Raw genomic sequence first — 22,831 nt, 5'->3', positions numbered from 1 at the left:
TTGTTGTAGAAGTCTCGTGGTTTATTCAGACCCAACTTTGCATCTTACAAAGTCCTGAGGTCAAATTCTTCATAAATCAAAGAAGGCCTTGAATAAATTTAGGGTGTACTTTCTTTTTAACCAAAACTTCATTCCTATAAACAGCTTCCAGCTGTATTCTGACAATCCAGCACTATAAAAAACAGACAGGCAATTTCTATTTTACTTAATGAATTGTTTAGCTAAAACTCTGCATCAAAAACAGCAAAATGATAACTGATGGGAAATGGGTTGTAGCATCACATGGACTGTGTCAACTTTGTGTTAAGCGGTCTCATCTGCTCTTACCTGAGCTCCGTGCTGAGTCGCTGTTGTAAGTCCTGAGTCTGCTGAAGCTGCAGCTGACAGAGCATGAGGAAGCTGTCGGTGGCCAAGCTGAGAGAGGAGAGTGTCTGCTGGCCGTCTGGGGTCTTCAGGCCAGCCACTGCTTTCTGCAATCTGAACCTGACAGAAAAACAAAACATGTCAGCTTTACTCTGCTTTCAAGCTGCTTTCAGCTTCTACGTTCATCAGGAAGATTTTTAATATTATTTTTATATTTGTGTGACTAAGAAAAAAGAACATTCTGTTTTTCAAGGGAGTCCTGGTTAAGTGGCAGCAACAAAAGGGACAAAAGAAGCACCGAATCATGTGAGTGAAAAGTATAAGAAGCTGCGTTTCCATTACAAGTGTGTGAAAAACTTTTCCGATATTCCACTAATGTCAAAAAAACCTACATTTTTTGCAATTATGGCATTTCCATTAAATAATAAACGCAATTAAAATTGCACCTGATTAAGTTGGTTCACGCGAAAAACATTCCGCACTGTGATCCTCCAACCACTTTCTGTCATCTTCTTTGTCTTTTCTGCCAGTAGTAACATCTAGTTGTAGATCATGTGACTCGTGTGATGCAAAAACAGTGTTTCCATTGCAGTTTTGCGAAATAACACTAATTTTGATACGGCTGAAAAAACACCTCATGCAAGAGCCAAAAAGTTTTATTGAAAAAAATTAATTGAATAGGCGTGTTTCCATTTAGCAAATGTATTTTCGGAATGGTTAATGGAAAAGCAGCTACTGGTGAGCCTCAGAGAAGAGAGGCAGGCAGAGTCAAACATCTGAAAAATCTTTTGTATACAATTGCTCCCTCGCAAACAAGAGTAAGCTTAGTTTTATACACTTTTCTAATTCCAGATTTGAAAAAATTATATATAAATTACATTGTCCTTAGACTAGAGGGAGGACTGAGGCTCTGTGAAAGAGGTAACTGTAGCCTGAGGCTAAGGATGTGCAGGCAGAACAGAAATCTCTAGAATCTGCCCCAGAAGTAGACTCAGAGCTCAAAGCAACTAAAAACTGACCAAATGTGGTCAGTGATCAGTGGGAAAATACAGAGCTGGGAACGCTGCAGGACACCGGGGAATAGCAACAATAAAACCTGCAAAAAAATGTACTAAAATATTTTATTGCATCAGGACTTGAGCTCTTGCCAAAATGATTATCAACAGCACCGCACATCTTTACGTCTTCCCTCGTCTCTCAGTGACGGATGACAAAATACTTGATCTACATGTTAGGCGTGTAGATGAGTTTATCCCAAAGGGCAAATAAATGTTATCGTAACTCATGCCATCCAAGTATTTTCAAAAAAGTTGCTGTAGGCAGGAAAGACCTCTGGCAGCAGTCAGTTTTGCAACGAATCTGAATAGGCCTCTGACTGAAGACTGCTGCTGTATGTAGCAGAGACAGTACTCTACAGCAACATGTCCTGAATGACATCAGTGGTTGAATTTTATGGCGCATCATGCTTAAAGGGACTTTCTGAGTTCCCAGTATACAGTTAGTTGCCTGCAGTAGATGACTTTGTTGGTGTTTTTATTTAACATTGATCCAGATTAGCAGGCTGCTGAAGCTCACAGCTGCTCTGAGAGGAGCCGAGAGTAAAGTGGATGTCTACTGTCTTAAAAGAAGGCCATCTCTAAAAACAAAACTGCTCACAATCCCGCCTTCTTCTCTGCTACGATACAGCTTCTTCCCGTCAGCAGAGCCTGTCAAGAATGCTGACGGGCCTCTAGATAACTGGGTTTCCTGAAGCAGTAAGTTACTTTTTTTCCATTAGCACATTTAGCAGAGCGTACACAAGGGTGATTGGCAGCGCTAAGACCCTCCTCCTGGCTCTGATTGGTTATCTGTGGTCAGGAGATGGCAATAGCAGCTCAGGGAGAAGGTGGAGGACATCGATCTTTCTACAGATTATCTGTCTCATACACTGTCATGACACGGTGACAGTTTTAACAAATATTTAAAAAAATTTTTTTATAAAAGTTACATAATGGAACTTTACAAACTCATGACCAACTATTGAACAGGGAATTAAAGTAAGAAAAAAACAAACATTCAAAAAGTCAGTGTTGTATATATTTTGTAGCACTATCTGTGGGTTTGCGAAGGGGGTCCCAAACCCAGAAGCTAATGCTGTTTGGGGTTGCCACGACATGGAAAAGTTTGGGAATCCCTGAACTAACCTTTAGCTTCCTCTGCACATTATTTGTCAGGTTCAAGTCAGGATTCTGGCCTGGCCATTTCTAAACGTTAGCATGACATTAGAAATATGTTAGCAAAAGTAAAAGGCAACTCAAACCATAAATCTGCCAGGGGTGTAAATAATTACAGGCCTAACTGTAGAGTAGATCAGCAGGAGATTTTATGAGCTTGACATTTTAAGCTCAAGCACAGACAGTGAGCATGTACTATTTTAGCAACACTCCCACACCACTCTGACAGAAAGATGAGACCGCAGAAGACGAGATGTGTGTTTACTGTCAGGGAAGTTCCAGTGTGTATGAGGTCCGCTGGGTCTCTCTCTTCGTAAAAACGGGGATTAGATTACAGCCCTACGGGCATGTAGTCTGGGCCGTTGTCGTCAAACGAAGCCTCAAACCCAAAATATGACCTTTCGAGTTGTTTCATGACCTCATTAGGGTAAGGGATTGTAATTTGATCAGAAATGTACACCTCTGTTTCACACTGGTGAGAAAAATATGGAATAAACTGTAACTTCTATCGCAGTTTGCTCTCGTTCTTTTGTGGTTCTTCCCCAGCACATTTGGGCAACAAGACCGTACTTCATTCAGTGAAGACTTCCTCCAAAAGTTTCTTAAAGGGCTGCTGATTAATCAGTGTTTTCATCATCATCTACATCTCCTGCACCCTGGACCGCCAACAGGGTCTGTAATTCTTAGCGCCTGCCTTTTGCTGCTTTAATTTAGCTAATGTTATCACTGGCTTGCAATGAAAGGGTCAAGGTTTCGGAGAGGAAATACTGAGGTTTACTATCTTAGATGGCAGGTAAGGTTAAGAAAAGTTCAGTAAAACATTAATGTAAAGTTTAAGTTAGGTGTTAAGAAGGAAAGGTTTGAGGGTTACTCTGGTGAGAGAAATACTGAAATATAACCTACAAGTACTAAAGTACAATTTATTTGAAATGATCAGGACTTGAGAGACAACTGACATGTTCATGTCATTTTTTTAAATTCAAATCTAGTTTCAAGTCTTTCACGCAAAAGACTTGAAACTAGACGTCTTGGACTAGACGTAAGACTGTCTGAGTCAGTCAATAATACAAAACAAACATAAGAATTTTAAAATGAATCCTAAAATATATAATGTGTCAAATAATATAAAAGTGCTTTTTACTTTATTATTGTTCGTTGTTAATAGTTCTTATGATCATTTTGTCCGTTTACTGCACCGTAAACAGTTTGACGACTTTCTTCTCTCTTCTGAATCAAAACATTTTAAAGATTATTTTATGTATTTTTATAAATTTATACCTTTTTTTTTTTTTTTTTTTTTGCTTTGCCACCCCTATGTAAAAATTTTTAGAGAGTGCGCCACTGAGCAGGAGATAAATTACAGCATAATGAGAAACATGCCATGTAGCGAGTTAATTACATAAAAGGTCAAATAAACCTGACAGGAAGTTATTTTATTATATTTAATGAGATGAAATTGTCTTTGTTATGAAGCAGGAAGCCTAACGATGGAAGAAAAATATGCTGGAGGTATATGAAAGAGATTTTGTTGTGAGATGACCTGAAGGCATTAAATACAGCATTTAGTTAGAGATCTTTTAGAAGCAACGATTCCATTGACCATATAATTGCACAATATGACATTTTAAAAATGTATTTCCTTAATAGAAACATGCCGATTTAAAAAAAAAACAACAACAAAAAACAGCACCAAACTTTTTATGCAAATTGGTTTAATGCGAGTAAACATTAAACCAGATGGAATGAGATGGAAACACTTTTTGTAACACAAGAAGACAACAGGAAGTAGTTTCAGGATGATGGCACTGCATGTTTTTTAATGACTTATTGTGTGACCAAACTTATTCACATGTGATGTTGACAAAGTTTTGCGTACATCTGTAGTGGAAACATAGCTAGTCTGCTCATTGTTAAGGAGCTACAGCTAACGTGAACAAATTGCTAAGGACCATTATAAACCAGCAGTCCACTGGTAAATCAAACGCACCTAAAGGCCTAATGAACATTTAACACTGGAACTGGAAGACATTCTAAGTATCCAAAATAAACATATTCTAATTAGTAATATTCATATCATTTTGGCACATCAGTGTAACTCTTCATAGCTAATTAAAACTGGACTGCTTCCTTCACTCATCAGGACACACAAAAACATTTATTTTAAATCAACTCCTTGCAACTGTTATAAACATCTGTAAAATATTTACCAGCTGTAAATGAGTGAACAAATTAATGATCAAAGATAATTCATCTGTCTGTTGTACCAACATTTTGGGAATTATATACACTTGGTGTGGGGCTTCAGTACACACAGATGTGTGTGTGGGGGGAACCTCACAGTAATCTAATAGGGTAGGCAGGATCACATGTTTAATCCTGGGAAGGGAACAGGAAGGCCTATGTTCTCCTGGAATGTTTACACTAAATCAGCCAATAGAAGAATTTGATAGACAAATATCGGCTTTTCGGTGGCACGCTCTTTGAACGCCGTTCAAGGCAACTGGTGTTTCAGAGAACAGGAAGCTGGAACTTTGTCTCAAAGAATTCATTTAAATGTGAGAGCAAAAAAATGTGACACAGTACGCAGCAAAAACAGCTATTGAGCCGATAAGTTTAGCTTAAGAGACCAGCAGTGGTTGGTGTGTTTAATGTTGTAAAGTACGAACTATGAGACGTACTGAGACATAAAAAAACCATCTCTTTCTATCCATCTATTAAAACTTCAGCTTACTTCCAATCAGTCTCCTGCTGAAGAGGATTCCCTGTCAAGTGAACTTCCTGTAGAAACACACATCCCTCCAGATTCTCACACACATTTTGTAACTCTGAGGAGGAAAAACACAGACATTTACATTTAAATTTAAACACAGTGTTAACATTACATACACACATCATGGGAATTCACAATTCTGAATATTTAGCAGATCCTCAAGGGAACTTCCCGACTCTGATCAAGCACACCAGAACAACTTAATAAGTAGATATTTGAAAAACAACCAAGGATTGCAATGTCATCATATTTAGATAACCGAATCAGTACAGTAACCAAACTAAAAAATGACACAAACAGCACACTCACTGCTTACCCAGGAAAAGGTTTTACCTGACAGGCAGTTGAATCTCAGATCCAAATGTTTCAGAGACACAAAGTCAGTCATGGAGGGCAGCTGGGTTATTCTACAAAACATAGAGAATTACAGTCATTTCACAATAGATTCCTTCCATAAGTGCATGTATCTTTAAAGGCTTCGTGTCCAGTGTAGATATTACGTACGACAAAGGAGATCCAGCAGGATAAATATGAGTTAGAAATGAAGAAAACAAACTATGAACCTGTTTTGTGCAACAGAGAGATGCAGCAGCAGAGGAAGCCAGCAGCCAGCGAGGCTGTGCAGGGAAGAGATGTTGTTATCGTCCAGAAGCAGCTCTCTGAGGAGAACCTGGTTGTTCAGGCTCGGGGGCTGACAGAGAAACAAGCTGTCAGTTCACTCCAGCTACACTGCGAGGTTAGACTAACTTTACACTGCTGCTGCTGGTCCAGCAGCCACTGGCCGACCCCATCCATCAATGTCAGTTGCTTTAGTCCTGCTGTGGTTACTGTCATCGGGACAGGCTCCAACTGAGGAGGCTCTCCCAGTCAGTCTGCTGAAAGGCAGGCTAGGTCTTTATTTTTGGCACTTTACTTTCCTGTAACTGCCCTGGATTTAACCTCAATTACAGAGAAAAAACATGTTAATGAAAAAGCTTCCCATCCCCAATTTTCATGTCTAGTCAAAGGGAAATAGTACTTTCCCTTAAATGTGTACACTATAAAAAAATGTGGAGCTGTACACCACTTATTTTATATATGTATATAATATGGCCAATTGGAGGAGCATATGTTCATGTACACTCGCCTAATTGGCCAGATCATTAACTTCAGATTCAGTTTTATACAGATAACATTCAGCTGTACTGCTCCTTTCTGTTTTTCAAAATACATTTTCTCAGCACCTACAAGAAGTAACAAGCAGGTCAGACTCTTTAACTTGGCCATCAAGCAAAATTTAATTTTTTTTTTTTTTTTTTAAAAATCAGTGGCCCTTGAAAGTAATTTAAAACAAAATTGTCCAAAACAGTCAAGAACTATTTCCAAATTAAAAAGGTTGGTTTCAAACAGGAACTTTAGATGCTGATTTATGCATTTATTTCCACTTCTCTCTTCTACTGTAAAAAAGGCCCTTTATCAACTTCAGCTGGTCCAACAACCCGGCAGCAAGAATCTAAACCAGAACAAACAGAAGAGCACACACTCTTGTTTTAACATCTTTGCACTGTTTACCCTTTCATTTTAGAATCCATTTTAAAGACTAACACTGATTTTAACATTCAGGGTCCTGCTAAGTCACTCAATTGTTAAAAAAGACTAAGACTTGAGCAAACTTGTGGACTTGGCCCACAAGCAAAAAACTACTCATACTCCCGAGGAACGGGTTTATAAGTCAGAGGAGGCCACTCTTTCCAGACCTCCTCTTTTTTAAAAGTCTTTTCTTCAAAGTCTTGACATTTTAAAAAAGCAGATTTTTATTCAAAAGTGCCTTCTGTTGAGATTTTTTTTATCACTTATTTTGATCACCAGGGCTTGTTTTTACCTCACTAAGGCTGTTAGACCTTAGATCCAGAGTGTGGAGAAGAGCACTGTTCTCCAGACCCTCAACGTTTGCCAGATGGTTGTGAGAGCAGTCCAGGTGGTGGAGAGTATAAACATCCCTAAGGCCTTTGGTACTAATCAGCTGGTTGTGGTCCACGAACAGCCTCTGCAGCCTCCTCATAGACTCCAGACCAGCTAGGAAAAAGAAAATTAAAAGCTAATTGTGCAGACAGAAGCTCAGGAAGAGCAAAAAGAACCTGACATTCCTTTCTTCGGGGCAGCGTAAAAGAAGGGAAATCCTGCCCTCTTGTGGAAGTTTCTCTTGTTCTCACCGATGCGAGTGATGGAGTTGTGAGACAGGTCAAGAACATCCAAACTATGAGCGCCGTTTAAACCGTGGATGGACGTCAGCTTGTTGTGGGCGAGCCGGAGAACTCTCAAACTGCCCATGTTTTCAAAGTTCAAGAAGGAGATCTCATTTTCCTGCAATATCAAATGATCAAACACAGCTTCTACAAAAAACGCTTGACTCGTTTGGTGTGTATTCTGATGACTGGAGTCTACGCTCACCCCTAAATCCATGTAGCAGAGCTCCTGCAGCTGGCTGAAGCTCTCCAAAGACCGGAGGCCGCAGCGTCTGAGGGTGAGGGACTGCAGTCGGTCACACTGGGCGAGGGTAGACAGGCTGCAGGGCGCCAGGTCTTCTAAAGCCACTGTGGTGACCTGACAGAGAGGATGACACATTTAAGGGCTTCAGCTAGCATAAACTTCAGCGCACATCTGCTAAAGCCTGAAACATGCCCTTGGATATTAATTGGTCCTATTTGGCTTTAGATGTCAGCATCACTGTTACCTCTTGCAGGGACTTTGTGCCTGTGGACTCAAGCAGGGTGCGTGGACAAAGAGGGACCAGAGTGCTAAGTCCATCTGCCCTCCTTGTCGTCCTCTGGCTCTGGGAGGAACCCCTCTCCTTCCTCTTGTTCTGGAGGGACAATTCGGACCAGGACACACAGTGTTCCATCCAAGACAACCTTTTCAGCTCTGTGTGCTCAGGAAGGGAAGCGGGCAGAGAGCAGGAAGAGGCGGAAGCCTGTGACTCTGGATGTATTTGGCCAACAGTTTGTAATGCGGAGGTGTCTGAGATGTTGTCGTCTGGGTGACGGAGCAGAGCGGCTTCATAGATGCTGTGTTTTGCTGTGGCCTCACTATGTGTTGGATCAGGCATTGGGGAGGCCTGCTGACCAGTTCTGCCTGACTTCTGTGATTCTGAAACGTCATTTTCTCCTTTGTTCTCTTCCAGACTATTGCCACTAATCAGCTGCAGATCTGTTTTTGCGTCTACATCTCCTCCGTCATCAGCTGTTTTCACCTGTTGGTCTTTTTCAGCTCTGTCCACTTCCTCACTTTTTCTCACATTGTCTTTCATCGGGTTGTCATCTTTCTCCTCAGGATCCTTCAACTCTTCCTGTATCTTCTTTTCATCCTCTGTTTTTTCCAAATCTTCTCCTTCTCTTTGCTCTCGTTCATATTCTTTCCTTCCCTTCATTTCTTGCTGAATTTTGGCTTCTTGTTCTATGTTTCTTTGTTCCTCTCCTCCGCTCTGTGTAACGGTCTCTAACCTCTGTCCAATTTCTTTGCCTCTTCCTGTCTCCTCTTTTTTTCTTAAAAGGAGCTCACTTTCTAAACAAAGACTCTTCCAGTTATCCACCTTTCTCTTATCTTCACTTTCTCTGTGTCGCATTTCATTCTCTAAAGTCTTCCTGTTGTCTCTTTCTTCGTCTTCCTCTTCCTTCCTCCTTTCTTCTTGATTCACCCCAACGTCATAAAGGGAACTAATTCTTAAATCTTCCTCTAGTCTCGTTTCTTCATCGTCCTTCTCTTGTATTGTGTTCAGTTCATCCTTAAGCGTTACCTGATCCCTTTTTCTCTCTTCATCCTCCATCATCATCTTCTTTCCAATTACCATAAAACATCTCTTCTCTTCCATTTTTGTTTCCTCTTCCTTCTTTTTCCTCTGTCCCTGTGCTGCCAGTCGTCTCATTTCTTCATTTTCCCTCCTTCTTCTGTCTTCCTCAGTGTTTTTGTCCTGTTTGCGTTTTCTGTTTTCAGCTTCCTCTTGTTTCCTCGTCTCTTCCGCCACTCTCCTCTCTCTTTCTTTTTGAAGCCTTACGTCTATGCCTCTTTGGTTTTCCTCCCGTCTTTTCCTTTGGTCCTCCTCTTCCTTTTTTCTCCTCTCTTCCTTCTCCCTTATCTTCGCTTCCTCCTCCGATTTTCTTCTTTCCTCCTCTACAATCATCATCCTCTCTTTCTCTACTTGCTTTTTGAAGTTACAGAGGAGCTCCTGGTAAAGAAACAGTGGTTATTCAATTTGCAAAGTGAATGGTGAGGTTTAGGTTAGTTGAATTAAACTCTACATTCTTTGGCACCTTGGTATACACAAAAAAAACCTTAAAATAAAATCTTTATAACAGCAGCATATGCGTCCTGCAGACGTACCTGCTGAAGCTGCAGCTCCTGTTCAAGTTTCTCCTGAGCGTTTCTCTTCCTGAGCTCAAGTTCCATTTGCTGAAACTGTGGAGACCAGGCGTTATTAAAAAAAAATATCAAAACATCCGTTTGCTAATGTCAAAGTCAAAGACCAACAATCTGCATCAGGTTACAGATTTTCTACACTGGCAGTGTTACTAACATCCATCTTTATGAGACTGAAGCTGAGCGTGTCCGCTGTGTCTTACCTGTTCAGCCTCTGTGATCCTCCTCAGCTCTTCCTGGAAATCCATCTCTCTCTGCTGCCTTTGCTCTGTTTCCTGCAGCTGCTCCTGGTGAGGTTTCTCCCGCTCTGGCCGACGGTCGCCGACGTTCAACGGAAAATCTTTCTCAGTCTCTGTTTTATTGTCTGTGAAAAGTCCATTAAATGTTCAGTGTTGTAAAAATAAATTTAATAGATTCCCTTTGTGCTTTTTTCTGTGTCACGTGTACATGTTTCAGTTCATCACAGCAAATGTTTTAAATCAAAGATTACGTCATAAAAAATCTCTGCATAATCTGTAAAATCAGGGGGTTTTTTGTTGCTTTTTTTAACATATGCAGGGATTAAATGGTGAAAACCAAACCAACTTGCCCCCAAAGACTGTGTCACAAACCATCATTTGCAATAACTGACCAACAGTCTTGTACAAGAGGAACTTGGTCTTCTGTCCAGAACTGTTGTAAATCAGCAGCATTGAATGACTTTTCCACATGGCCACCCAAAACCAAAACCTAAGAAATGGAGAGGGAATCCTTTCCTTTTGTCAATGCCTTTATTTCTCATCTGCTTTTGAATGTCTGTAGAAGTGCTGCTTTCTGAGATGCTTCCGTCTACCTGCTGTCAGAGAAGCTCTGTTTGTGGGATTTCTTGCTTCTAACAGGCGTGACAACAATCAAAACAGCAGTAATCTGGCTTGTAAAATATTGTTCCCATGATCAACTGGATCAATGTATATAGATATTCTTATTTACGTTTTGCTTTGTGTAATAAGTATGGAAAAGGATTACGGCCACTGAGAATAAAATACACTTGACTCACAACATTCTAACACTAATCCTTTTTTTTGTTGAAAATTACCTTTTTTTTTGGCCCTAATTCTCTTCTGTGCATGGGGAATATACACCTTCCTCAAGGAAATGCACTGCACTGTATCCAATTTTGTAAAATGTTGTCTGTCTGCAGATGATGTAGATTAATGGTTGTAGCCCATCAACTCAAATATATATTATATCTAATATGTACATTTCCATAATATCTGGATGCTCTGATAAAGATTCAATCTTCGTTTTAGGCCTCCTGGTTCTGTACAGTCTGCCGTCAGTAAGGTAGATAAAAAAGGACATGGGTGACCTCTTGTGGACAATTGTGTTAATCGTTCACAAGATTATTAACTGAACCAAAAAATGCACATCATAATTTGATCAGGAATAAGTGCTTCTGATTTTTCCGCCTTGTCCGGATCGTAATACCTCATCTGAAACATATTAAATATGAGGGTTTACTGAAAAACCATGTCTGCCACATCATTACAGTAAGTATCCCCCCTCCCCCCCACCCCCCCCAAAAAAAACATTAATGAATTTCTTCCTAACTATACCTTGGAGCTCATCCAGGATCAGTTTCTCACAGACTGCTGCTCGGCTTTTTGAAGTCTCAAAGTAGCTGATCAGAGAAGGTGGAATATCATCCTGGAATCAAATAGTCAGCTTGTTTAGTCGCATGCTGTCTTCTCTTCACAATCTGTAAATCTGACTGGATTCAAAGTCAACTTGACAGATATTTCTAACAAAAACTCATCTGCTGTTGAAAACCTCTGCACTACTTCAGTATTGATTTTTTTTTTTATTATCCCACTTTAAGTTGAACTTATTTGAACTGCATCTGATAGACTAATGAAGTGTAAGGAAAATAACAAATGGCTTAAAGTTTTTCTTTCTTTCTTACAAATGGAAATCTGAAGACGCAAGAAAATTAATACTGCCCATATATATAAATGCCAGAAATGCCACCTTTTCACGATACCACATGAAATCTTAAAAAGTATCTTGTGTCATATAAGAAAAGCGAACAATTTCAAGGGGTGTGAAAACTTTAGCGAGTTTCTTCACTTATGTAAACATTCAACAAGCCAGCTGTGTCCATATTAATTAGACTCACCAGCTCGCCGCTGTAGAAGCTGCCCAGGTTTCCTTTAGTTTTATTCGTATTAAGCCTTAGTAAGTCAGCTTCACATACGTCCTTGTTCTCTGTCATAGTAATAAAATGGCCTTACGTAATTACCACTTTTCGTACTTGTCTTGTGTACAGTTAGAAGTAAGCTATCGATAAACAATCCCCAGCTATACTACGAAGAAGATAGCCGAACGAACATGACCTGCGTTCAGTGTTGAGGCGGTTTCCATGGAAATGACGCTGCGAGCTGCGCAGCTTCTCGTTACGGTTCAAAGTGGAGGTGGAAATGGTCTTGAACATAGTTTGGGGGGAAAGTGTATTTGTCCTGCAACAAATATCTGAACATGCTATTTTAGTTTATAGTTCAATTACAGGTGAGCACATTAATAACGGGGACGGAGACTTGAGGCGTATTATTTTATTGATGTTTGCTTGCTTGTTTCCCTTTCCATTTTGATTTTGATTTTCACATTGTTTGTTTGTTTGTTGTTGTTGTTTTTATTGCTTCCTGGCAACAAGAATTACAATTAGCATAAACGTTTTTTGTTTTGTTTTTTTATTTGAGCGGTACTATTTTTAAGGGGATTAAATTGTCAAAGCTTGATGATTAACATTTTTAATGTTTTAATTTGGTACTTTGAGTGTTTTGTGGACTGACCACAAAGGAGCTCGAAAGCGTGACTCCATTAATCAACACTAGAGGTAGTTGTTTGACTACCTCCGGTTACTTGATGTTTGGAGAGTTTCAGTGCAAACAAAATGTCTTTTCCATGTGAAGGAGATAATTGTTTCCGGGTCGCTTTAGTGAGAAAAATAAAGATTTTGGAAGCTGACTGAGGTAGAATCACATTTTCCAGAGATAATTTAAGTGAAAGAGAGAACATACAGTTAGTGGGAAAACTGCTGTTTGGGTTTACACACACACGCACGCACGCACGCACGCACGCACACACACACACACACACACACACACACACACACACACGCACGCACACACGCACGCACACACACGCACGCACGCACACACACTCCTCCTACTTACTACTTATTGTATATTGTCCCTGATTTGTATACATCTGGAACATTCAAAAAAAGATTTTAGAGACCAGTAAAGTTATTAATTTTAACTGAACAAGGTCAGCGTTTCACAACATTACTTTAGATTTGTATTTCTTTGTTTAATATTCATTGATCATTGAACATAAAAGGTAAAAGGATATATGTAGTAAACATTCTCCAGGCTGAATGTCAGAAGAAGATTGTAATCATTCCTCGGTTTTCACCCTCAACTCCTGATAAATATATAATCTTTAACTGCAATAGCATTCTCTTACACTGAATATTTTGTTAATTAATTTTTTTATTTTATTTTATTTTTTTTTACAGTCCCAGAATCTTTACAAAATCACTCATGGCATGCCTACTGGAACTACAGTGGTTAATACTTTGACCATATCCTTTTTATGCCAGTGCAACACCTACTTTTATAATGTTCCATAAAGTTGGAGCATACAGAGAGAGGGGTCATTTTCTGTGGATCATTCAGTCTTAGGTTCTCTCTTAAGCTTAATTCTCTTCAGCTCACCCCACAGGTTCCTGACAGACCTAGGTCTGACAGGCATCACAAAAGGTTGCCTGTGTGTGTTTGGTCATCTGACATTCTGCCACAAATCTTAACAGAGGACACGGTCTGCTTTGCCACATATTCGTCTGTTATTGGTGTTTAGTAAACTCGACATGGTTATGTTTGTGATAGAAGTACAGAAAATGATTTTTCTTGGCATGCCTCCCAAAAAACAGCTTGGTGTGTGGATAGTGTCTAATAGTTGCTATGGACAACTGCATGGTTACGCAGTTAGTAGGACTGTTGCCTTGCAGCAAGAAGCTCCACTGGCAATGGGAATCCCAGCCTAGGATCTTTCTGCATAGAGTGTTACACATGAGTAGATGCATGGTTGTTTGTCCTGTGTGTTGCTGGGATGGGCTGGTAATCTGCGTAAACAGCCTCTCTCCTAATGACTGCTGGAGATTGGCACCAGCCATCCCTACATCTCTCCTCCCCACGACCCTGCAATGATATCCGGGTATAGACAATAGCTGACTGGATAAATGGGTGGCTACTTCAGTGACCCCAAGATGGCAGCCTTTGCTACATTTTTCTGCCATTCCTTACCATCCTTGCTAAGCATGGTGGCTAAACAAACTTTGGTTCTCATTCAGTCTTACTTCTCACTATTGCTATGACTGTAAATATCAACACATTAAGTCTGGTTGGTACTTTCTTGAAGTCATCTTCTGTAACATGAAGATTGGAAAACGTGTTTACTTTGACATCTCCATTTCTCTCTCTCATTTTGAAGAGAAGTTGAAACAAATCGCTAATTTTACTACATGAGATTTTTGTGCTGGGCACTAGTGTGGATCAGTAGGCAGAGGAGTAATCTTGCAATCGGAAGTTTGTGGGCTGTATTCCAGCTTCTTTCGCATCTTGATGCGTCCTTAAGCAAGGCACTTAATCCAAAGTTGCCTAATGAATGTGCTTGTTAGTGAATGCAATTGGGTACTGAGACTATAAAGTACTTTGAGTTGTATGTATGACTAGAAAATTGCTATAACTATTACATTGAGGATGCTGTATTCTGGCAAAACAACCAATGTTACTTGGTCAAGTTACTTAGTGACAATAAAATGCAGTGTCAGCGACTTGTGTGGGCATTTTTGTGAGGCTCGAGCAAGGTCAGAGAGGCTAAGTCTTTGTGGGTGAATCACAGGAACAGAAGCACAAAAATCCAGTAGAGTGGGAACAATGCGGACGTTTTTTCCATGGTATTTGTGATCACAAAGACCTGATGCTCTCCTGTGGTGAGAACTCTGCGCTAGTTCTCCAGTCATTCACTTTGAGGCGATTCCATCGGCCCACACAGGTTATACCATCCACAGTTGTCGTGGCTCTCTATAAGGGACTCAGTCTTCTTTCTCAGAGTTAAAAAAGAAAAGAACAGACTGTTCTTTCTGGATCGTTTGGTCTGGAAACAAAAAGAGCACTTTTCCTGAGCTTGTGACATTCCTGGATGAAAGCAACACAGAAGAAGAGAGTCGAAAGCTCAAACTCGCGTTTGCCTTCAAAGCCTGAGCCAAAATTCTCTATGACAGCAAGAGGAGCATCTCCAATCCTTATGTCCCCCCAATGTCAACACTTTCAGAGTCTTCAAAGGTTCAGCAGAGGCATTATTTTTGCTAAAGGGCGGTACGGGTCAAAGCACAACTTCTGTCCTGCAATTGATGGGCAGATACAGGACAGTTCAGTGCTGCTGCTGTTTTTGGAGTCAAAACTGTGTGTCTCTTATGTTTCATCAGACCCTCTAAGAATTATTGAACAAGTTCAGTTGCCTAAAAAGCCTCCATCAGCAAGCCTTGTCTGCTCCAATTAGAGCCGGGGCCTTTGTCAGTGAGCAAGGTGTCCGTCACTTTTGTCCAAGTGCACAGGACTCAGACAGCGACCAGACAGGGCCAAACTGCAGATTTAGACAGCAGATTACACCAGTCAATGACTTCTCGAGCCGAAACGCAGCGGTGGTTTGGACAGCAGCCGTGTGTTGACTCTACCAAGGATTTTCTGTTACTCATCTGTAGCCACTTTCATTGGGCATATTAAGCCCATCATTTCCATCTGAAGGGTTTGACGAAAGAGGGGAGTGGGAGTCGACATTTTACTAGAATGTATACCTCCAACTTTGGGTTTCTGCACAATGCACAGTACGTTGCATGCTCTGTGGATGCAAAGTGTGCAAATGTCAATGATCCATAAAAGTAATTATCAAAAATTGAATGCCTTAACATCTAGAGTGCATGGGATGCTTTCAGAGTTTTTGTCCCGCTTGCAACTTCAAACTGCACTGTATTTTACTGGGATTTTAGGTCATATAACTAATGCAAACTATTTGTATGAGTTAATTCAGTTTAGTGGAGCTGAAAAGTCTGGCCCCTTGTAATTTCGCACCCCTAAATAAACAACCAACAGCTTTCTGAGCTTTTATGAAAATTAAAAATCAGACTTCTTCCAAATCACCATTATACATAACTTCTGTCACGGAAAAGCCCATTAAAATAATTAAAAATGTGAAGCAGTTCAGAGGGCATGGATAGTTTTGCAAGGTGCTACAGTCTCTTTTGCAACCTCAGTCTGATTCAGTCAGTCAGGTAGGTGATTGTAATTACAAGCTGGCATTTTAAACTCTCAATGCACTGATCCACATTACATGCTTCTGAGAACAAAAGAGGTCCCGTACAACCTGATTTACACACATTACGTGCATGAGATGAGAAGGGCGGAACCTGGGGAAATGGTACATGAATCACATTATTTGTTTAATTAGTCAAATCACTTCTTGCATTTTCTTCATGGTTTTTATTCACTCTTTAAAACTTTCCAAAGCTTTAGATCAGACTCATATGTCATATGGTTCATCCAGTTTCCCTTTAACATCTCCAGTAAGATTACTGGTCCTGCAGTGGGCTGACGAAAGAGGTTACTCAGCTGGACATGAACACAGATTTGGATTGTCTTGTAAAGTTAGCGCTAAGCTGCTAGATTGCTCTTATAACATCTAAATCTGATTTAAATGACTGTGGGATTGCTGTGATTAGAGGTTCTCTTCAGAGGGAGTGTCTAGACTTTTTTTTTTCGCTAAGGGGGGGTGAGGGGCAGGCAGGGGCACACATTGTAGAAGGGTGAGACACTGAAATTGCAATGTCGTCTAAATGCACTGCAGTCATAGATTACAATGAACAATGGGCCAAAACTATTTATTTACCCCTCAAAGAAGCATGTGAATCCATTTAACACGCAAAGTGATACAGTAGATTTATTTGTTATAGTGTCTTAGGTCACAGGATAATTTTACTAGTCACACAATTAGCCTGTTTAGCTAATTAGCATGTTTAGCTAATTGTGTCACCCAGCTAAACTAACTGTACTCTACCTCTTAGTTACCATTAAATAGTTGCTACACCAAAATATTCTGGAAGGATATGTCATTTTTTTTCCATCAAAAGAATATGAATATTACTTTGACATAATGTTGTTTTATTTGGGATGGGGAAACATAAACATGTTAAAATAGAACTTTTATATGTTAACTTTTTATTATGTATGGTAAATATTATATCCATACCTCCGAATACTTACAGCAAAAGTCTAATTTTCAGATTTTATTGTCTTCTATTAATATTGGCATTGAATCCATATGCTCAGAAGCTACACATATTGAGATAATAACTACCCTTGAAGAACTGCAAGTCAATGCACCAGTTTGATATTAACACTGTAAACTATTGCTCTATGTTCTGTAATGCCCATGGAAGTTGTATTTAGTGTTCTATTTTGTTATTGTAGGTCCCTTGTTTAAAATAAAAAAAACCTGTCTGGTAGCATACAGTTAGCTAACTTTTGGCTAACTTAACTAACTGTATGCTAACTGTACTCTACCAAATGATTACGCTATGTTTAACTGTATACAGTTCTTTTTATTTTGCTGCCATTATGGACTACAAATTGCAGTTTAATTACCCTCTTTTTTCCTTTATGAAGAGTTATTTTTGTGAAGTTGTTTGAGGCTTCTTCGTTTTTATAATTATTATTAAATATCACACACATCAACCTGCCAAAGGAGATGGAAATTAGCCACATGGCTAAAATCTCATGTATTTACATGCAAAAGTTAATTAATATGCAACGTTGCAACTTGAAACAATCAACAAAAATGCATGAATGGAGATTGTAAAACAGCAAAAGGAGCTGTCAGTCATCTACTGATATACAGTGCAGACAAAACGTTAATCTATGTACCATATGACATGAACAAACTGATTGATGCTTATCTATTAGAAGCATTTTTTATTCTTTGTACCATAATATTTGCTTTATTTTATGCCTAAGTCCATAATCATATGCCGGAGTTCTGTCTCCCGCTCACAGCCCTCCAAACTCAGCCTATCAATGGTAACACTGATCACCAGGGGCCAAGTTAAATGTGGCCTTGTTCATATTCTTCACAAAAGGACTGAGTTCTGCAAGTCTACAAATAATGTCACAAGCTCTACAGGGTGTTTGTGCAGCAACCCAATGAACAGAAACTCCACTGTACAGAATGGGAATGGGTGTCAGTAAGCAGAGGCAAACTGTGCAGATCCAGCTCTCCCACAACAGTCGCCGCAGCATCAAACTCTTACAGAAAAGTTCTGACCGGAGCAACAGATAATAAAATCTTACTTTAGAACCCTAAGTCAGCCAGCTGTCACGAAAACACTAACATAAAGTTTCACTGCCATGACCTTACCATGACAACAATCATGACATGATTGTTAGTTGGTTCATTTCATGACTGTAGAACATTGACAAGTGTCTTCAGTCAGATGTTTCTTCAAAGCCGCTGTAATACGGACCACTACAGGAGATCCTTCCCATAACTCTCACCAGCTGCAAGAAGTCTTAAGAATATTGTTTATACGAGACACTCTTAGCGGTTTTTAAACATTATTATTATTATTATTATTATTATTATTATTATTATTATTATTATTATTATTATTGGAATTTATTGTGACAAGGATAAATCAAATTTTTATCATGATAAGAAATTTATTGCGATAAATGATAAACCACCCCTCAGAAAAACCCTGATAGGAGTTTTTTTTTTCTTTTTCAAGAGAAATTAATTTTTAAATAAGAAAAAAAAAGTCAGAATAAACCGGAACAACAAGGCTCCACGAAGGTAGAAGCGGATAAATAATCAAGCAGTGTTTCCCTCCTTTTGCACATCGTATATCTAGCAGCACTCTGCGTGGCCTTGGGGTCTCACTCTGAATACACAACAAGCCACGGAGGCTCCCACAGCCAACGTCACTGTTACCTCAGCATCCACTGTTTTCTTTTGTTTAATCAAATCAGGTCGGAGCTGCACATTGCCTTTCACAGAACACAATGTTATCTCGTTTTCAAAGCAGGTCTTGGGCACGACATGCAATGAATTTTCCTTTGGGTACAACAGAAGGTTTTTGAGATGATAAGAAAAAAAAAAAGATGTTTGATCCCAGAGGCTGCAGATGAAAAGAAAATGAGGGATGCTTATGTTACCTTTGCTACTTCTTAATTATGAGAACAACTTAGTCTTCAGAAAGCTGTTTGAGGTAGTTCCTCATTCGCTGTCGAGGCGTTGCCCTCGTGACAGTGAAAACCAATATTCCGCCACTTTCCATGAGATGCGAAGGAGGAGTGGAGGGGAAAGGTCACGACGGGTTGGCGTCATGTTACCAAAGTCAGTGTCGGTTCATGAAGAATTCAACAGCTACATAAGCCGCCATCTAGCCACCATCTGTGTGTGACCGGCTGACGGACCAAATCATTTTATCGAACTGCTGCAAAACACAGCATCCCAAATTATCACAAATATGTTGAGAAAATATATATGAAGCAAAGTTAAAGTGGCTCACAGGAAAAGGGAAGTTTTCCTGTTGATGGTCAAGACAAAACTTACCTCAAGAGTCTCAAACTTTCAAACAGATTTTTATCAACGCACTTCCAATAAACCTTTCTACTGTTGTCGTGTTTTCAGTACAGTTTTAGCATAAAACTTTGATGACTATATATAAGAATGACTGGTTTTATATATGAAAAGAGATGGTTACGTACCCGCCCTTACAAAAGATATACAGTAGGTTTGATCATCTTCCAATACAAAACAGTGATACATCTGTTGGAATTTCTTCAACTAAAAAAGGTTCAGAAAAATACTGAAGAATGTCTCAATTAGGTCGGTGTCAGACTAGACGGGGGTTCTCTGGTTTTTTTTTTTCAGTGGCGAAGTTAGACTTTTGTTGTCATGGGTAGCAGGGGGGCCAAGACTATGAGAATGATGGGAGATGGTAGGACTCAATTAAAAATTTTAATCAAGTCAGCTGCAGGTTCTGTTAATTCATCAATCACAATTAATCACATTATAATCGAAAACTAAGTATTGCCAGAATAAGGAACATTTTAACTTAAAAAAAAATTAGCTGCTAAATTATACACATGAGTTCAAGAACAAAGATATTTATTGTTTTTTGGTTAAATGAAGCTTCAGCGCAAATTCAATCTGGAAGACTCTCTAGCCTCACCTGCCTCATCAATTAGCGCCTCCTTCTCATCACCCTAGACCTATCGGCGCTGAATCAAGCCACGCCATGGCCAATCATCGATCAAGCTCCAGTTGATAAGGACCTTCATCCACGACCTCCTCCGCTTACCAGCTGCGATCAACCCACCTCTGCTCTTGGCTCTTCAGGCCACATCCTTCTTCGACCTCCACCACCAGTACAGGCCCCAGGGGATTTCATTCCTATGCAGCATCAGGAATGTTTATCGAGCTTATCGAAGTTCCAATTCGACGTCCCCTGCCAGGGCCTGAATGCTAAAGGACTTTAATATTTATTTGTCATTAAACTTTTTTAATTGCTTTCTTTCTCTGTCTAAGTCTCTCCAGATTGAAGTGTTATTATAGCCATTCAGCTTTCAAATGTTGAAGGAAGTGCTGATCATTCATGAAACTTCTTTGACAACAAATCCTTGTGATCTGTGGACGCTGACATTGTGCTGCTGCATCATGTTTAGAGTCGACGTCAAGATGCTATTTTAGGCTTGAATAGCTTCAGTGATAGCCTAATTCCTTTTAGCGCAACTTGATCACAACAGTCTTTTCCAGCGTGCCATCAGATTGTTTTTGAAGCAAAAATGAAAACCCAGTGAGCCAAGAGAAGTGGCTTTGTCATCCATCGCTGCTATTATCAGATGCAGCTTGTGCGTCAGATTTATGGGTGTACCAGAAACACACAAATACAAAGGTTCCAGCTTAGGACTTTTGCAAAGGGAAAAAAAAAAAAGATTGAATCTGTAAAACGTTTAATGCGTTAAATTCTATATTCTCAATAAAATAAAATTAGTGCATTAAAGTCACACCCCCTCTGCTTAAGCCTCTTCTCCTAGTTCACATAACACATACATATACAAAACAGTCAGAGACCAATTAAAATGCAACTTTATTATATTTTCCATGGAAATTAAGTGTCAGATGTTGGCAGAAGCATTGCGGACCCCTGAGGCGCAGGTTTCAGTCCGCTGAGCCAGGCGTGAGTACGAAGCCGCTCCAAGGTGGCTCGCTTCTTACACTCCTCCTCCAAGCAGAGATGGAGGAAACTGAGGCACTCTAGATCAAACACGAGAGAATTTTGCTCCAGAAAATAGGCAGATTGTAATTGTAGCTGCTGGTTATGTACCCACCTCGGGAGAGTTTGCTGCTAAAGTGAATCCAGTCCATGGAGAAAACCCTGGTGTCGAACTGACAGCGGTGCAACATGCAGTAAAGCATTACTCCCAACTGCCAAACTGTGGTGGGAATAGGTTTGTACATTTTATGTTTGAACCACTCTGGGGGAGCATATTGAAGAGTACCTGGAAAACATGCATAGTCAAAGTGGACCGGATTTTGTTTTTGGCTTCCTTTCAGTTTTCTTTTCCTGTGGAAGCTTCATGAGATCATTGGTTCAGTTTCGTACATCCTGGGAGATAAATACAGTTCAAACCATTTACATACACAAAATAAAAAGATACATGCATTTTTTTCTGACAGAAGTTAAATCAGACCAAATTTTTCTTCTTTTAACTTAGTTGGAATTAGCTAAATTATTTCTACTTGCTAAATGCCAGAAAACATAAAAATATTTTTTTGAGATTTTTTTTTGTAACTGAACTCGAATTCAGAAGTTTAGCTTGACTTACATTAGTGGGACTCCAATCAGGTTAACCTATCAGAAGTTTGTAGAAGGAAGCCCAAAAGGTTTGACCCAAATCGTACAGTTTAAGACAGTTATCTACCAATCGAACATATGTAAACTTTCGTATTCGAGGAAAGCTGCAATAATATTTCCAAAAAATATTCTTGCTAAGTTTAAGAAATAATTTTGGTAATCCTAACTAGGCCGAAGCAAAAATGTATGTTTAAATGTAAATATCTGGTTTCAACTGGGAAAGGACTCAAATACGATCTCAAAGCTACGCTAAATGTTTAGTAAAGTTAAGTTATACCCTGGAAATAGCGGAAATTTTTCTTCAGCTCATAACTGCCACAGCCAAAGTCAATAATACGGAGCCGCGGCCCTGCGGAGCCGATTTCTACCAGCGTGTTCTCCAACTTCAAGTCCCGGTGGAAAACGCCTCTATTGTACATTTCCATGGCGGCGTTCACCAATTGGTTCATGAGAGGCTGAAGTAAAACAACAAACAAAATGTCTCCTTTGCTTAAATAAATGATACATGTTGACTTTTTTTTTTTGAGACAGAATAAAATGAAATCTTGGGAAAATATATTTTTATGCAAATGTTACAGTATGCAGTATGCTTTTTACATATTTGCTAAAACTGTCACGAAGTTGAGACAATATAACATGAGACAGACGATCTGTGAAAACAGGAACTATAGTTTGATTCTCTTTCTGCATTTAAAAGGTATTACAAAATCATTACGATGAAGTGATATGGCGTTGAATAAGTGGATGTTTTTTGTGTATTTGAAATATGTCAGTAATAGTCTACAGAGTTGAATGACTAACTTTCTTTGTATGTGAATAGAAGCCAGATATAAATTTATTAATTCTCTCTGCTCCTTTTCATCCATGATTTATTTTAGCTGCTACATACTGTTCATTACTGAGTGACTGAAATAAAAAATTTAATTAAATTAATGAAAATTAAATAAAAATGTCTTATTTTCAAATGTAGTTATTTAAGCTGCAGTAATAATAATACGTTTTTTTTTTTTTTTTTTGGGGGGGGGGGGTTAAATTTTTTTTAAAATTTTTTTTTTTACTTTGAGTACAAAAAATTAAATT

At 39.3% G+C, this 22,831-nt stretch overlaps 2 protein-coding genes across 5 annotated transcripts in view; both read right to left on the bottom strand.

Moving 5' to 3' along the window:
• Nucleotides 1-12,141, bottom strand: part of lrriq1 (leucine-rich repeats and IQ motif containing 1) — a 37,606-nt gene extending 25,465 nt beyond the window's left edge. For all 4 annotated transcript variants that reach the window (XM_015031627.1, XM_015031629.1, XM_015031628.1 and 1 more), the window contains exons 1-12: nucleotides 11,894-12,141; nucleotides 11,334-11,424; nucleotides 9,942-10,102; nucleotides 9,703-9,777; nucleotides 8,060-9,547; nucleotides 7,777-7,929; nucleotides 7,539-7,689; nucleotides 7,208-7,401; nucleotides 5,910-6,037; nucleotides 5,680-5,753; nucleotides 5,308-5,401; nucleotides 328-483 (exon numbers count right to left, since the gene is read on the bottom strand). In XM_015031627.1, coding sequence (XP_014887113.1) covers nucleotides 328-483; nucleotides 5,308-5,401; nucleotides 5,680-5,753; nucleotides 5,910-6,037; nucleotides 7,208-7,401; nucleotides 7,539-7,689; nucleotides 7,777-7,929; nucleotides 8,060-9,547; nucleotides 9,703-9,777; nucleotides 9,942-10,102; nucleotides 11,334-11,424; nucleotides 11,894-11,989 — 2,861 coding nt within the window. In that variant the 5' untranslated portion in view covers nucleotides 11,990-12,141. The remainder of the gene's footprint in view (nucleotides 1-327; nucleotides 484-5,307; nucleotides 5,402-5,679; nucleotides 5,754-5,909; nucleotides 6,038-7,207; nucleotides 7,402-7,538; nucleotides 7,690-7,776; nucleotides 7,930-8,059; nucleotides 9,548-9,702; nucleotides 9,778-9,941; nucleotides 10,103-11,333; nucleotides 11,425-11,893) is intronic.
• Nucleotides 12,142-20,966: 8,825 nt separating this feature from the next.
• The window catches only part of LOC106946929 (serine/threonine-protein kinase pim-1-like), an 8,822-nt gene continuing 6,957 nt past the window's right edge, over nucleotides 20,967-22,831 (bottom strand). Inside the window, exons 6-8 of the mRNA XM_015031623.1 lie at nucleotides 22,029-22,206; nucleotides 21,225-21,395; nucleotides 20,967-21,150 (exon numbers count right to left, since the gene is read on the bottom strand). Of these exons, the coding sequence (XP_014887109.1) occupies nucleotides 21,005-21,150; nucleotides 21,225-21,395; nucleotides 22,029-22,206 (495 nt within the window). The 3' untranslated portion in view covers nucleotides 20,967-21,004. The remainder of the gene's footprint in view (nucleotides 21,151-21,224; nucleotides 21,396-22,028; nucleotides 22,207-22,831) is intronic.

The sequence above is a fragment of the Poecilia latipinna genome, unplaced genomic scaffold (assembly GCF_001443285.1).
Source record: "Poecilia latipinna isolate Pla-1442-1.1 unplaced genomic scaffold, P_latipinna-1.0 Scaffold213, whole genome shotgun sequence".
Taxonomy (NCBI): Eukaryota; Metazoa; Chordata; class Actinopteri; order Cyprinodontiformes; family Poeciliidae; genus Poecilia; species Poecilia latipinna.
This window is presented reverse-complemented; position numbering and strand designations above follow the sequence as displayed.